This window comes from Vitis riparia, chromosome 12, assembly GCF_004353265.1.
Source record: "Vitis riparia cultivar Riparia Gloire de Montpellier isolate 1030 chromosome 12, EGFV_Vit.rip_1.0, whole genome shotgun sequence".
In the NCBI taxonomy this organism is placed as follows: Eukaryota; Viridiplantae; Streptophyta; class Magnoliopsida; order Vitales; family Vitaceae; genus Vitis; species Vitis riparia.
In genome coordinates this window covers 21,454,191-21,471,160 of record NC_048442.1, presented here as the reverse complement: position 1 = coordinate 21,471,160, position 16,970 = coordinate 21,454,191, and the positions used below count along the sequence as shown (strand labels likewise).

The 16,970-nt window shown below is 35.5% G+C and overlaps 2 protein-coding genes across 2 annotated transcripts; one reads left to right on the top strand and one right to left on the bottom strand.

The window, feature by feature from the left end:
- Positions 1 to 16: 16 nt before the first annotated feature.
- LOC117926589 (ATP-dependent Clp protease proteolytic subunit 4, chloroplastic) lies at positions 17 to 8,525 on the bottom strand. The gene is made up of 3 exons (XM_034845742.1): positions 8,042 to 8,525; positions 5,252 to 5,753; positions 17 to 519 (listed from the first exon to the last, which is right to left on the bottom strand). The coding sequence occupies exons 1-2, from the start codon at positions 8,431 to 8,433 to the stop codon at positions 5,270 to 5,272; spliced, it is 876 nt and encodes a 291-aa protein (XP_034701633.1). The 5' UTR covers positions 8,434 to 8,525; the 3' UTR covers positions 17 to 519; positions 5,252 to 5,269.
- Positions 8,526 to 11,884: 3,359 nt separating this feature from the next.
- On the top strand, positions 11,885 to 16,325 carry LOC117927248 (V-type proton ATPase subunit D). Its single transcript, XM_034846701.1, has 2 exons — positions 11,885 to 12,038; positions 15,303 to 16,325. The coding sequence occupies exon 2, from the start codon at positions 15,322 to 15,324 to the stop codon at positions 16,105 to 16,107; it is 786 nt and encodes a 261-aa protein (XP_034702592.1). The 5' UTR covers positions 11,885 to 12,038; positions 15,303 to 15,321; the 3' UTR covers positions 16,108 to 16,325.
- Positions 16,326 to 16,970: the final 645 nt, after the last annotated feature.

Sequence of the window (16,970 nt, the reverse complement as noted above, 5' to 3'; positions counted from 1 at the left end):
TATAGATGCCAATCAATTGCTGTTAAACCCTAATGCTATATTTCTTGAAAGAAACAAACAGAATCGTAGTACAAACGCCAATGGCAGTCATGATACCTCATATGGCAGGAAGGTAGAACAGTTCTGACTTCCCAGATAGCAGCAAAGCAAAACGCACTTGTGTAATAATATTCTTGAAACAAACTACTGAAAACCTATTACAAATGCCAACCCCACTGACAAAAGCAAGGTCACAATTATCAATTTTGATGAAATGCTGCATATCCTGACCACTGCCTAGCTCTCTCTGCATCACCAAGACATACTGCCTTAAAAGAGTAAATGCAATCTGTTTTGGCTGTAACCAGACCAAAAATATAGTGTGCACACTGGTTCACATGAAAGAGAGTGTTGAAAATCAAAATCCTTTTTAAATGGAAGTAAAATGGGATCCTGAAGCAGCTAAAACATAACATTGGTATTTTCAGTTCTGCTGTGGACAGCTCCATTACTAAGAAGAGGCAATCACATCCTGAAAACCTGCAAGCAAACCATACATGGTATGAACAATCTGCCTACTCCAAGCCCTCATCCAAGAGTAGGAAAAACCAAAAAGGAAGAAAACAATTATCCTGAAGTTTCAATTGTGAGTTAATAAGCAGAGACAGTAAGCGTATGACATCTAATATGACCAGTTTTAGATTTTTCAGGTGTTTTCAGTATTGTGCCTTAACATGCAGCCATGCAATAGATACCCATCACTAAAGTGGAAAATTCAGTAAGCTTTTCCCCCATTGTCATTGTATTGCCAAAATTTGAATGGTAAAACAATTTTTTTTTTTGGTGATCAGGATTTATTTTCTTTAGTTTGCACCTACACTTTGTTCATATCTAGAAAACATGTAATGGATACCACAGATTTCTCACCCTTTTGAAAATTGCTTCCTGATTTCATTTTTTTTTTTTATAGATAAAAAGGAAGTATATTAAACTAAAAGAGGAAGCACCAAAAACAGTGCCCTCCAAGTATATAGGGAGTATACAAACAAGCCCAAAGACACACCCCTAAGGGGAAAGGAAAACAACACACCAACTTCCCTTACTTAGAGCCTAACCAATCTAAAAAACTTACAAGAGAAGAAGGGCTCAAAACCAAAGAAACCCTGACCCAAGACCAAAGATTACATATAAAAGAATATTTCAATCTTTGAAGCGAAAACTCCCCATTCCCAAAAGCTAAAAAATTCATTTCCTTCTAGATTGACCAAAAAATACACAAGGGAGCCATTTGCCAAGCCTTCTTATGAGTTTTCCCACAAACGCTCCATGCCAGCCAAGAAGAGTTTCCTTCACTGTACATGAAAGAGTCCAAGTCATACCAAAAAGGGAGAAAATAAGATTCCACAAGACCCACGTCTTGACACAATGAAGTAAAAAGGTGATTCATCGTTTCTACTTCCGATAGACAAAGAAAGCACCTGTTTGCCAAAGAGAACCCCCTCCTTTGAAGTTGCTCCAAAGTTAAGACTTTACCCCAGGAAGCCTCCCAACCGAAGAAAGCTACCTTAGGAGGCACTCTCACTCTCCAAATACCATCTCAAGGGAACAAAGAAGAGCCTCTGAGCTCCAAAATAGAATAAAGAGACTTGACTGAGAAAGCGCCACACTTTGAAGCTGTCCAGAACACTCTATCTTCCTCCTCCTTTTGCACCTAGGAGGCTTGGATCCTTTGCAAAAAATGCCCCACCACCTCGATCTCCCAATCATTAAACGCCCTTGCGAAAAGAGGGGTCCAACCATCTCCATCACCAATGGGATTCCAAACATCCGAAACCCACGGATTCTTAGACAAAGAGATGGAAAAAAAAAGAGGAGAAGGACTCACAAAGTGGCACATCTCCACACCACTTGTTCATCCAGAATCTCACTCTCTGCCCACTACCCACATGGTAGGCCAATTTGCCATTTAAAAGCAACCACTCCTTCCTAATTGCTTTCCAAAGCCCAACACCATATCTCCCACTTACTTCCCGAGTGCACCATCCCCTCTCCTCTTCACCATACTTGTGACTTATGACTCGCCTCCAAAAAGCCTCTCTTTCATTTGCATACTGCAAATTCCACTTACATAAGAGAGCTCTATTCATCAGTGCTAAATTTCTCACACCTAACCCACCTTTCTTTTTATCCAAGCAAATTAAGTTCCACCTAATAAGGTGTGGCTTTTGGACGAGAGCTCCCCCACCTCACAGAAAATCCCTCTGGATCTTTTCTAATCTCAGCCTCACTTTTCTTGGCAAGTAGAAGACAAACATAAAGTATATAGGCATACTAGAAAAAGTGCTTTGAATTAGAGTGAGTCTCCCTCCTTTTGAAATATATTGCCTCTTCCACATAGCAAGCCTTCTACGAAAACACTCTTCAACACCATCCCACACAGCCATTGATTTGAAGGGTGCCCCTAAAGGCAAACCCAGATAACAGGAAGGGAGCCCACCTACTTTACAACCCAACTCCAAGGCCAAATCCTCTATATCATGCACCCTACCCATTGGGATTAACTCACTCTTCTCTAAGTTAATCTTCAACCCTAAACACGCCTCAAACCACATGAGAAGCCAACTTAGATAAGTCATTTGATCTAAAGACTCCTCACAAAAAACTAGCGTATCATCCGCAAATAACAAATGCGAGATTTGTAGCCCCTCACCACTCCTACCTCTCACCCTTCACCCAGATAAGAAGCCCCCACTAATAACCCTTCTCAATAAGCAACTAAAAACCTCTATGACTATCACAAACAAATAAGAAGAGAGGGGATCTCCTTGTCTTAACCCCCTCGAGCTTTGGAAAAAACCGGAAGGAAAACCATTTATTAAAATAGAAAATCTCATAGTAGAGATACACCATTCTATCCACTTTATCCATCTCTCCCCAAAACCCATCTTTTTAAGAACTGCCAACAAAAAACTCCAACTAACATGATCATAAGCCTTCTCTATATCCAACTTACATAACACACCCCCTACATTGTCTTTTAGCCTTGAGTCCATAGCCTCATTTGCAATCAAAACTGCATTCAAAATCTATCTACCCTCTACAAAGGCATGTTGGGACGCCAAGATCACTTTTCCCATCACCTTTTTAATTCTATTAGCCAACAACTTATAGAGGCTGCCCACAAGGCTAATTGGCCTGAAGTCTTTCAGATCTTCCGCATCTCCTTTTTTTGGAACTAAAACCAGGAAAGTAGCATTCAGTGACTTTGCAAATCTGCCCCTCTCATGGAATTCTCTAAAAAAACCCATAATCTCAATCTTCACCACATCCCAACAAAACAATCAAAAAGCCATGGTAAAGCCATCCGGACCAAGGGCTTTGTCCTTGCCTAGATTTGTAAGAGCTGCATACACCTCTCCTTCCGTAAAAGGAAATTCCAACCCCTTAGCCTCACTGCTTGCTAACCTCATGAAAGACAACCCCTCAATACAAGGACACCACCCCCCTTCTTCAGAATACAACTTTTGAAACGCCCCCACCACACTATTTTTTAAATCATTCTCTTCCGTATACCAACAACCAATTTCTTCTACTATGAGCATTCGCCATCCTGTGAAAGAATCTAGTGTTATTGTCCCCTTCCTTTAACCACAAATCCCTAGACTTCTGTCTCCAAGATATTTCTTCCCTCAACATCCAAGTCTTATAAGACTCCCTAGCCTCCTTCCTTGCTTCACAATCTTCCAGATTCAGAGTTGAATATTTCTCCATTTCATCCCAATACCCCACCTATCTGAGAGCTTCACCCTTTTTAGTGTCAATGGTACCAAACACTTCTTTATTCCAATTATTCAGAATATCTTTTAAGGCTCTTAGTTTTACGTCCAAAACAAAGCTGAAAGTCCCTGTGAAATTTAAGCTCCCCCACCACTTCTTCATTTGGTCCTTGAAACCCTTCTCCTCCAGCCACATGTTCTCAAATCTGAAAGGGGAAGGACCTCTCTTCATGCCTCCACCTTCTAGGAGAATGGGAAAGTGATTAGAATCTGGTCTGGGAAGGATCCCCTACACAACCCCATTGAACATACTGTCCTAGTTATCTGTCACTAAAAACCGGTCAAGTCTAGATTGGGACTGATTATTCAGCCCGCCTCTCCAGGTAAAAGGACCCCCCTGTAAAGGAAAATCCCTTAGCTCTAAGTCCTCTACCACTAATTTCATTTTGAGACTGTTGTTTAAAGAACACCACCGGATGATTGTTGAAACTCCATTAAATCATTACAAATCTTATCAACATTTATGAGTTAGGGATTATGGCAACATTAGAGCCCCGTCCTCACATCTACCTCTTGTCTGCACCTGTTTCAATTATTGTTCTCAATTGTAGCTATGAGTGAAGCTGTGGTGGTCAACAAGCAGTCTCATGGTAGCTTAATTAAGCCAGAGTAAGAAGTGGTTTTGCAAGATGACTAAGGTGAGAACCTAAGGGGTTCTTAGTGGCTATTTAATGATTAAGAATCTAAGGCAACCAGGATGCAAGCCCTTTTTGGACATTCAGGTAATTATTCCAGGCTCCTTGAAAAAAAAGTTAAATCATCTTCATCTATGAGCCCTTTTGTTGAACCATGGTTGTAGTAAGCCCCTTAAGCTTCTGTCAACTTTCCATAAAGTTGAAAAACAAGGTCCAACCAAATTAAAACTACAAAAATTTTGCAAGCTTTCTTTAGCTTTTGTTTTTTATTCGTTTTTACTTTTTTACAAGTAACTCATTATTAGATCCAAACCAAAGTAAAACTACTAAATTTTTTGCATCAGTTGATCAGTTCCCCTTATTTCCTAGTAATAGAATTATGATTCAAGTCCTTCAGGATTTTTTTTTTCTCTTATAAGTAACTTATTATTATTATTTTGGGTATATAGCAACCTCCCTATCCTAGCCCATCGCTTGCTATCTCAACCATGCCTCAGGGCAGTCCTTCAACAATTTATTCTTTCAAAACAATACGAATAAGATTCATTGGTGTAGTTAACCGTAAATACAAAGTCTTTATAGCATATATAAAAGCAATATATGACCTTTGCTTACTTCTATGACTGAAAGAGGGAATCAATGGTTAAACATTGCATGCAGCTAAAATGACACCAAGCTGTTTTTTTAAAGTTTTTAGTATGAAAAAGTCACAATACTCCAATTCCATATTTCTTGAATAGAAGCTACTCTAATCACAAACCACTTGGAACCCAGCACATAAAAAGAAAACAGTAAACATACCTGTATCAAATATATCAACTAGTATATCTCATCATCAGGGATATCTGGTGTCAAGAATTTCCTTGGATCCTTACTGATTTCCTCATAATTCAGTCTTGACTTCACCTTTTCTGGCACAGGCACAAGTGGAATAATGCTATCTCTATCAATAACAGCATCAATTATTCCATATTCAACTGCTTCAATTGGAGACATGTAACGATCCCTATCAATATCTTTCTCGACTTGTTCAAATGAGCGACCACTAAAACCTGCGATAATTTTTGTGACATTACTTTTATTATGCATAATTTCCTGGGCTTGAATTTCCACATCTATTGCTTGGCCACTAGCACCTCCAAGAGGTTGATGAATCATTATCCGTGTGTTGGGCATTGCAAAACGCTTGCCTTTGGTACCACCACCCAGGATTATGGAAGCTGTTGATGCAGAAATGCCAAGTGCAACTGTGGAAACATCTGCCCTAACCAGCTGTACAATGTCATAAATAGCCATTGTAGCACTAGTACAAACAATAACAACAAAAGCAAATTAGTGAAGAGAAGGAGACAAGCACAACCCAACCAAGAAAACAATTTTTACAAGAAACAAGATGACATTTGACTTGAATGAAAGATGATACAAGGAATACACCAAAAAGAAATTGAAAATTCTCTGAAATACATGCAAATGACAGATTTCTCAAAGAACCATAAAAATTTATTCAACTTTTCCTTAATGACACTGATCCCACATCAAAAGATATGCCTTTGATCTTGAAGAACAAGCTACAATTCCATCAGTCATAATACTATCTTAAAGTCAAGGCCCAAAGAGAAGCAATATACTGGACCCTATCCCAATGATCCTACAAGAGGATATTCTACAATAAAAAGATGGTGAAAGAGACACATGATCAAAACATCTTTCCAGATGGAAAATCTGCATATTAAGAACCATTCAAAATTTGTTTAGAGAAGGCCTCCTACAGAAGGACATTACATTTTTTTTTTTTTGATAGGAAACCACGCAAGAATATATTGATAGAAAAAGAAGTACAAATGGAGGATGAGGAACAGAAGGACATTACATCAATTGACTATGCTGATCTTTTGTTTAGCAAGTGCATTTTTTGCTGATGTTCTTAACATTCTTTATCTGTACTTAATAAAGGCTTATCTGTCCTATGTTGTTTGTGGGTCAATGAATTTTATCAAAGGTGTAAGGTAACAAGGGAGGAGCTGAGGGGAAATCATAAACTATTCTTTGTCTAAAGGTAATCTTGAAAGGTCAAATATTATATGTCCAAAGGTCAAAGATAAAGCATTTAAAAAATGGATCAGTCATGTCTATCAAAAAAAAAAATGATCAGTTATAATGTGAATTTGGAAAATATTTTTACAAGCCCCCAACAGTCAACTATTCTTTGTCAACCCCTAATCTCCAAATAAAAAATAGAGAAGGATAAATCATCAAATGGATTCAACATAGAAAGACAGAAATGAAAATAAAAGAGGGAAAGGAAATAACCTTACATCTAAAGCAAATGAGCAAGCAAAATGCCACAAATGTAGGTTTTTCTTAAGCAACGATGTGTCACTTAGATAACTCAAGTTACTAGAAGTTGCTAAGCCATCCTTGCCTCAAACAGTTGCCAGTAATGCTGAGCAAAGATAGACAATATAAAAGTTTAAGATGTAAAGAGAAAAAAAAAAACAAAGGGATACCTAGTAATTTTGGAAGAATGGATGCTTTTATTGCACAAGAAAACTCTCTATGAGGCTTGAATACTTAAGGCCCTCAAAGAATGTTTTAGAGACCTAAGGCTTTTGAAGACTCCCTAGAACCTTCCCTGATCCAAAGGTTTGCTGCACTTCACAGCATAAGGGTTATTTACACTATCATAATCTAGATTTTCCTACATTTCTGAAAGCTTCCAAAATGTTCCGACCGTATGAAGGAAGCTCCAACTTGAAGGGTCATTGTGGATGAGTTTTCACAATGGTAAGCAGCTTATCTTCGAGTAAAAGAATCTTCTGCCAGCTATTAATACTCAAGGGAGGGCTCATGTGTGTAGGATGTGATAAAAAGTTGCTAAAAAATGAAGCTTCCAAGAAAAAAGTTACTAAGTATCCAGCAAAGAAATCATTTCTGATTGTCTTTTCAGCATAAACATAGCATGTTTTTCTTAAAAACAAAGAATAATACATATGCTACATGGCATGCTCCCCAGAGTCTTGTGTACGGATTTACTAAACTATATTTTGACATACCCTTGACAAGACCAAGAGTAAACCATAATTTCTCTCTCTCTGCAACCACAGCCACCATCAATACAAACAGATGGAAAAAAACCCATTCATAGCCAACCTTATCAACAAGGTCAATAGAAAAATTCACACCCATTCACTAGCACAACCTTTTGATTTCTATTTCAATTTTACACCATCTATGAGGTGCTCTACCTGAAGTATCCATTATATACTTCGTATGAAACTAGACCAATCAGATAGACCTGCACAATATGGGTAAAAGGGGAAAAAACGAATGGAAATATATTTCTTTAATTCAACTCATCCAGATAGCAGTGTTATAGCCCAACCTGAGTTTCTTAGCTTCTCAAAAAGTATGGGGCACACAATAAATTTTTTTAATCCTAATTCAATTGGGCTCAGTCTCTATTTGTTTCGGATGGGAAGAGTTTCTTCGGAGAATTTTTTCCAGAAAGATTGCTCCATCTAATTTCACAAATCGTCTTCCTCTACCTTCAAAAAGAGGAAAATTAACTAGTCCGAAATGCTGTTGGTGTACCTGAGGGAGCCACCAGGGGAATTGATGAAGAGCCTGATGTCCTTGGTGGGGTCCTGAGCGTCCAACAACAGCAACTGACTGATTATGGCATCGGCCACAAAGTCGTCCACGTTGTTCCCAAGGAAGACGATCCTCTCCTTCAGAAGCAGGCCCATAGCGTCCGCCTCCGCCCCTCTGGCGCCCATGCCCGGCGTCTGAGAGCCATGGGTTAGTGGAAGGGCTAAAACTGAATCTAGGGTTTTGGGATTGAGGGCCTTGAGAGATGGAGAGGAGGAGAGTGAGGCGGAGATAAGGGGGCGCAGGGAGAAGGAAGAGGGCTTGCGGAAAGAGGTGGTGCGGAGATTGGGAAACCCTAGGGAGGGAAGTGGAGAAGAAACTGAGAGCAGGCCCATTGAAAAAGAATCAGTGAGAGTGAGGTTTCTCTTGAGTAGCTCTCCAGTGGCTGGGACTTGGGATTCAAAAATGAAAAACCCAATCCCTCCTTTTTATCCGCTTTCAGCGGTTCAGTCTGGTGTCTTAAGCTTAATGTGGATGTACGTAGGTCCTCTCTAGTTCTAAGTAGTTATTCACAATGATCTATGGGTATCAAGTTTGGGCCAAAATTAACAAAGGGTTTAGATATATGGTAAGACCCTAAAGTGGTTTTTTATCCCTATGAATTGGGTTACGATTAACGGAGACTTGTCAACAGAGACGAGACTTGTGACAATAAATATTCTTAATAGAGGTACCATAATATCTCATGGTATTAAAATAGTGTGTTCTCTTAGGTGATTTAAAGGATATGTGATCTAAAAGACTATGATCATAATAATCCCTTCAATGGAATTTTAACATGTCCCTTGGAATTAGAGTATGTCAATTGATCATATAAAGGGGATTTATAACTAAAAAACTGGAGATATAATTTTGATAAGTGTTAATACTACTTTATTAGATTACAACTACTAGTTCATAAAAAGTTTGCATGTAGTGAATAGTAGGGCATGGTCTCCAGTTATGCTCATTGTAATTTCATAGGATATTAGAATGTAGTTGATTATCTTTAGTGGAGTGTTAATCAGCTTTAGAATTAGATTACGAGGGAGCCAATATTTTCCCACGGGTTTTATTGTTCCCTATTCAGACTTTTTTTTCCATGCAGACACATTTATTTTGAGGGATTTGGGTTTTTGGTTCACAAGTGTGTATAAGGGCATTTTGGTAAAAAAATATAAGGTTGCTCTACATCTAATGAATTGTCTTTTTTATATGAGTTAATTAATTAATTAGAGCCCATTAGGGCTAATTAATTAATTAGGATTTAATTAGACTAAATTAGGTAACCCAAACCCAATTTAGGCTGAGTCACTTAAGCTCATAGGAAAGCCCTACAAATACCCATGTTAAGGGTTAGAGTTTTAGTTTTGCCCGTCATCTTCTAGTGATAACCTTTAGAGAGAAATCCTAACTAAGGATGAAAATATCGGTAATCATAGCTATATCGGTACCTTGATTTTACAGATATATCGAAGCTATATTGGTGGAAAAAAATATCGGTAGACCTAATATTGATCAAAATTCATGGCAATGTAAGAAAAATCTCATACAAATATGATTAAAAATACAATAAACATTTTAAAATTATTTAATGAAGAATTTGATATATATATATATATATATATATATATGGTTTATTATATTTAATAATAATATTGTATGTATGGATAAAAAATATGTATTTTATAAGTGTACGCTTGTTATTAGATTATATTAAATATTATTTCATAATAATATTGTGATATTTAATTATAATATGTCTAATTTTAAAATATATTTAATATTAAAATTATGATTCATTTAATTTAATTATATTAAATAATATAAAATAAATTATAATATATGTAAAAAAAAATTAATATTTAATTAATTTATTAATGATATTAAAAACATTGAAAAAATTATGATGATAATTTTTATATTTTTTATAATCAATTAAATGAAAATTTTTCATTTAATTATAATTAATTTTTTCTCTAAAATATTCTTTTAATATTTTGTTTATATCTCAAAAAATGCCGTTTTTGTTTTTTTTAGAAATATTGCCCAAAAATCAATGATAAATTACTGAAATATTGAAGATTTTTTGTCATGACAGCTGATTAATTGGGAAAATTGGCGATTTATCACCTCCAACCAATATATCAATAATATATTGATGATTTTTTAACAATATTTACCGAATTTTCTCATCTCCGATATATCACTATGATATATTGCTGATATATCGTGACATTTTTATCCCTGACCCTAACTACCCTCTGAAGAGAAAAACCCACACTTGTTAACATGAAGACAACTTGTTTAATAAATGAGTTAAGTTAAATCATATATGAATTAATCTGAATAAATTGTTAATACAATTCTAACCCATTGAACTTGTTAAGACAATTTTAATTTATTTAATTTGTTAATACAATCATAACTTGTTTAATCTATTTAAAAATTTAAATTTATGATATCATGTTAAAATATTTTTAACTTCTTTAAGTTTTAAAATTTTAAATCTTAATTAATTTAATTATTTAATTTAATATTAATTATAATATGTTTATAGTTTAGAAAGTAAATTAAATTTTGGTTTTACCCTTGTTTATATTTTAATTATAAAACATTTTTAATCTTTATAATAAAATATATAAAATTTTAATTATTTATTTAATTCTTTTAGTCATATGACATTTATAATTATTTTATAATTTTTATAATATATAAAATGAATAAATTCATATGGGTTAAGGGAAGTCATAGACAAGTTGGGTTATAAATATGCCATTTAGATGTGATTAAGTAAACAAGTTAGGAAATGACAAACAATTTTAATATGATTAAGTTAGCCCTAGTTTTAAAACACATTTATAAAGTTAAGAGGAGCTTATACTAATATAACCCCAATAATTTTTACCCTATTCGATGTGGGACATTATAATCACTCCCTATGCAAACAATAAACCTTCACGAGATTAAAGATCGACTTTGATATTATTTATAAAAATCCTCACGTTGGGATTGAAGATCGACTTTAATATCATTTATAACCATCCACATGTTTTATATTTAAATGGATTCAAAGGGCCTTATGACTATAAAACACATCTATGAAGTTAAGAAGTATTCATATTTATATAGCAAATTTTTTTTTTTCCTATTCGATGTGGGACATCACATAAGTAAATCGGTTAAACAGATCAATAGGGTTGAGTAGTCAAATTTGAATATGATTCATTTATTAAACAGGTTATATATGATTATTTAAATTGACATGATGATAACATAAACATGATTATATTTAACCTAAACCCGTGAAAATTGAATATCGTCAAAATTGCCATCCCTAGGCATGCCATGTAGGTCAACACCTCCCTTTCAAGGGGTAATTTAAAACATTCAAAAAGCGTTAAGAAAAGACATTACCCATACTTGTGAGACATAATAACGTTTTTTCATGGGACTTGGGCCTGGCTCATTGCTCATAACGGCTCTTCGTAATACAATTTGAATGATCGGACACCCATGGTACGGCCTTGGCGATACATCTTGGTAATCTATGGTCACACATCTTGGGAGCCTGTGGTGCTTTGGGCCGCATGCCTTGAGGTATCAAAAGATATTTTATTTCTAATTTTAATTTTTTTTTTAATAGAAAATATAGTTTTGAACTTTGAAGAAGCTGCCTGTGGCTTTCCAAAGGCAAATCCAAACAGCCTTTACTATACTGTTTACACTGTCACATAATTTGGTGGGCCCCAGTGTTTGCCAGCGTGGCAAGAGTAAATACAAATAAAGATCGCCAAAACAAAAAGAATAAAAGAGAACCCCCGAAACCCCAAACGCATCTCAGACCTCTTCGATCACCCTTGATATCACACTCCGTTCTTGTTTCCGGCCAACACCTCCACCGGCGGCGAACCCTTCGTCGACACTCCCTGCCGCATTCGCACAGTCCGCAAGTTCTCAGGTTTGTCTCTCCGGATGATGCCGTTTTAATCTGAAACCTATCCTTCGATTCATTTTTGCTTTCATCTGTTTTCTGAATTCAGTTTGCTTTGATTCTTTCTTGTTTTCCTTTTGTCTGGTTCATGGATTTAGATCTGCAAATTGTTCTCGTAAATCGACTGGTGATTTTAGTTTAATGGACAATTGAACTTATAATTTTACTCTATTGAGTTTTTTACGAAGGAAAATTAGGATCAGTCCACTTCTGGGATCTAGATTTAGCGTTCTGTGATTTTTTGTTATCATTTTATTTATGGAGTGATGCTATACAAAATAGAAAATTTTCAGCACATGATTTTGTACTATCCATTGCAAAGGGAACATGCCTTACCATCCAAAGAGAGAGATTTAAGTTAATTGAAATGAAGAAGGGGTGATGGAGCTACTGCATGCCTTGTAATTTTTTTCAAATTCAGGCCATTTATGTACTGTGTCTTTTGGGAAACGAATTATGTGAAGAACCGTCTTGAATCAATGGATGATGGGGCAGTTTTATTTCTAGAAGTGAGGGAAATGCAATCCACTTTCTACAAACCTTGTCAAATTGTTTTGTTTGTGTAGTATCATATTTTTTCCCCCTCCTCAGAGTAAAGGGGATTTCATGGTTGTGATCTAATTCACTTTGCTGGATAGTTGGCAAAAATATTTTATTTGTGAAGCATCTAAATATTTTTCTTTTTCTATCTCTAGGTTAAAAAGATGAAATTGCCTCTACACTGCTATTTGGTTGCTGAGAAAAGTGAGGAAAAGCAAAGTAACTTTTGGACTTTTATATTTGCCATGCAGGTTTAAACAAAAGTAAAGCATGTTTTCTTAATTGGTAAACCAGATACTTGTATTAAGCTTGGTTGAGAACAGGTTTTTGAATTCTTGGTTCCAGGTATTGAAGAACCTAAAATTAAAATTTTTTCTGCTAAATTTTTGGGAAAACCAAATGGAGCTTCTAGATTTTCTGTTTAGTAGAACGTGATGGTCTAGCCATGGACAAAGTAAATTTGGAGAACCAATGATCAAGTACAAGTGAAATTGATGAAGAGCTGTCTTTTTGGGTTTTTCAATGCTTTCAAGTTTGAGAAACTGAATGGAACTTTAGTGATTTGGGATTGTAGAATGGTAAACGGCATTGATGGTTCAGTTACTGGGCTTTGCAATCATGGACAAATTAAAGTTGAAGAACCAAAAGTGTAATTAATGAGCCTATTCTTTTTAAAATAAATTTTGCAATCAGAATTTGTTTTCCTTCTAAATTCTAGAGGAGTTCTTATGGGGAAGATAGCAGATGGTGTTTAAAAGCATGGATGTCCTTGGTGATGGGCCTAGTTAGTTACTTGGTCTTATGGTGCTTTGGTTGGAATAATTCACCAGCCATTTAGTCATCTTGATGATAGGTAAAAATGTGTTTTAGTTTTTGTTTCTTTGTCCTTGTTGGTACACTCATTGTAGGAGAGGTTTGATACCTTGTTTAATTTCTAATATGCTTTTTGTTTCCCTCATAGTGCAAACCTATTTTAGAGTAAATAAGAAAGTTCATCAGATCTATGAATATAGGATACTCTACTTTCTAGCACTATCTTACTATCTTTTTGATGCTTTGAATATGATGGCATAATGAATTTTTCAAAAGAAACAAGAGAGTTGGTGTAAAATTAGAAAATTTTGAGGAAAACAAGTGAAGGTCATTGTAACTTGTAAGAAGAAAAATTGAATAAAGTAATTGTTGTTTGGGGAGTGTTGCAAGGTAATGTTTGTTTGGGTGGGGTTATAATTGGTGAAGGGAAGGGAACGAGGCGTGAAGATTGTATATTTTTGGTGGTTTTCCTTTTCTTTCCATTTTTATATAATTCAAAGGAAAAAAAAAAAAGATGCACAAAAACAATTAATGAATTTCCTGATAGAGCTTTTAAGGTACTATTGCTCACATTTGAACTGCTAAACCACACCCACTTGTTCCTTTCACATGCATCTTCAGATCATCCCCTCTTATGACATTAGTTTCTCAAGTTAGGCAGTAGCTCCATAAAAATGGTGCCAAGAAATTTCTCTTTGTTACCAAGAAAGGCGCCTGAAAATCCATGCTGTCATCTACCACAAAAAAATCTATATAGAATACAAGGTTTACCCCTACTAGGACTTATAGAATGGCTGGGCACCTAGGGGTTTAGAATTTTCCTTCTACAATGCTATAATGCATAGGTGCCTTTTTGGTAGGTAATATAGATTACAAGTACTTTTTGTTCATAAAGCACTTTAGGGCATGCTCTTGTTTTAATTTTACAAGTCCAGTGCGTTAATAACAGCTGCAAGTTTGCGATGTGACTTCATGGAATTTTGAGGATTTTTTTCTTTTTTCCTTTTTTTTTTAACCTAGAGTTGCCATATCAGGTTTTTCATGAGTTCAAGTTGACATGTTTGGCTGTTGTGGCATTTCAGTGAAATTGCGTGGAAGTGGCTATTTTGGAAATTTATATTGCCAATTCAGTTTTCTTTTGGCTTTACTATATTGACTAGTTTAGAGTGATTTCTGTTTGCTGATTGTTCATCCAGCATGGTCTTGTACCTTTCTAAGTTAACTTCATCTTCTAGTCAGCTCCTATATTTTCTGTGGTGTGCTTCTTTCAACCCTTTTACTCACATTATATTGGAAAACTATGATTATTTATTGGGGTAGAAAATGAAATATGAGATTTATTGCATTTAGTAATGTAATACTCATTCTTGTGTGGTGATGGAATAAAGTAATTATGTTGACCATCATACTGAGGTTATAAAAATAAGGTAATATTAATTGAATTTTGACATCGATTTTAAAAATGTTATAGAGATCCATGACAAACATTGAATTTTGGATGAAAATTCCTTGTGGATAATTATAACAGATATTTAACACCATGGGTGTACTGTGGATTCATTTGTAGGGGTTTACATTAGTAACTCATAGATTTTGGAAGATTTCCTGTTTTGATATCTGAGAAGTTTGTAGAACTTCAGTAGTCCTGGTGAATTTTGAACTTGGTGTGGAGGGATTTTGATTATTTTTTTTACTTATTTTGTGTTATTGGGATAAGCCCTTTGAATGTTTCTGCAGAAGCTAATCATTTCAGCGTTGTTGTTATTATGGATTGTGAATTGATTTCCTTATCATGCCATGTGTTAGTAAATATTTGACACATTTTAAATAAGTTTTCCTGCCTCAGAAAATTAATCTGATCCTTAGCTTTCTTTTCAGCTTTTAGAATTTTGACAAGATGTCTGGCCAAAGCCAGCGATTGAATGTCGTTCCAACTGTTACAATGCTTGGAGTCGTGAAAGCACGCCTTGTTGGTGCTACAAGGGGTCATGCTCTCCTCAAGAAAAAGAGTGATGCTCTGACAGTGCAATTTCGTCAAATCCTCAAGAAGATTGTATCCACAAAGGAATCAATGGGAGAGGTCATGAAAGCCTCCTCCTTTGCTCTAACTGAAGCCAAATATGTTGCTGGTGAGAACATCAAGCATGTTGTTCTTGAGAATGTCCAAAATGCATCTCTTAAAGTTCGATCCCGGCAAGAGAATGTGGCTGGTGTGAAGCTTCCCAAGTTTGAGTATTTTAATGAAGGGGAGACTAAGAATGACCTCACTGGATTGGCTAGAGGTGGCCAACAGGTCCAGCTCTGCCGAGCTGCTTATGTCAAAGCAATTGAGGTTCTTGTTGAGCTTGCTTCCCTCCAGACATCATTCTTGACTCTTGATGAGGCAATCAAGACCACAAATCGTAGGGTTAATGCCCTAGAGAATGTTGTGAAGCCAAGGTTGGAGAATACCATAATCTACATTAAAGGGGAGCTGGATGAGCTGGAAAGGGAGGACTTTTTCAGGTTGAAGAAGATACAAGGATATAAGAAGAGGGAAATGGAGAGACAGATGGCTTCAGCGAAGGAGTTTTCAGAGGATCAGTTTGCAGGGAAAGTTTCTTTGCAGAAAGGAATTTCATTAAATGCAGCACACAACTTATTGTCTGCAGCTATGGAGAAGGATGAAGATATAATTTTCTGAGGTGGAGGTTAGGTTTATATGCTTTCTCTTAGGTTGTGTGCCCTTTGGGTATGTTGCTTGTACTAATGGTGGTAACATACGGTTATTGTTTAGATGAGCACTTTTATGTTCTGAATAAAAAGTTCATGTATGTTTTTTGTGTCAACTCTGTAATCAAACTCTCATGATTCTGAGGCTTTAAGATTATTATTATCTTTTTCTGGAGAGTGTTTGGTTAATTCAGTGCATACCTAATTTATTGTATCAATTCTTGTTTCCATGGCGGTGATCTTCCTTTATAGCTGTGTTTTCTTATCTTTTGGAATGGTGTAGGCTTCCATGGGAGTCATCTTCTGTGTTCTTTGCCCCTGTCTAGTTCATCCGGAGGTGTTCAATACATTCCAAAATCTCCTTTATTTATTATAGTGGATATGGTTTTAAGATAAGTTACAAGTTTTTGGATACTCTTATTATTCCTGGGTTTTGCTTTGCTTAGGGATGGTAATGGAGATTGTTTTTCGTGTAGGGTATTTGTCCTCCCTTGTCCCTAATAGGCCATGTTTGAGGAAATGGTAAACAGATCAGACACGGGTTTGGGGATTTTTCTTTTTATTTAAACCTAAGTCGGGTATGATTGAGTTTGGGTATTGCCTTATCCTATTTCCCTATGCCTTGATTAGATTTATGATTAATAAAAATTATTTTAATTAATTGACTAACTTTTTTTTTTAACACATAAATGGCAGAATTATTTTTCATTAAAATAAAATATAAAAATTTATAATATTTATTTATTTATAAATTATATTTATTTTTAATATAATCAATTAAAAAAAAGAAATTTAAGACACTAAACTGCATAAGATTGGTATGGGAAGATCTCG

Coding starts and splice junctions, on each gene's coding strand:
- LOC117926589 (XM_034845742.1), bottom strand. CDS start 8,433: ATGGGCCTGCTCTCAGTTTCTTCTCCACTTCCCTCCCTAGGGTTTCCC. Junction 5,754..8,041: donor TCCCCTGGTGGCTCCCTCAG/GTACACCAACAG, acceptor TGTTTGTACTAG/TGCTACAATGGCTATTTATG.
- LOC117927248 (XM_034846701.1), top strand. CDS start 15,322: ATGTCTGGCCAAAGCCAGCGATTGAATGTCGTTCCAACTGTTACAATG.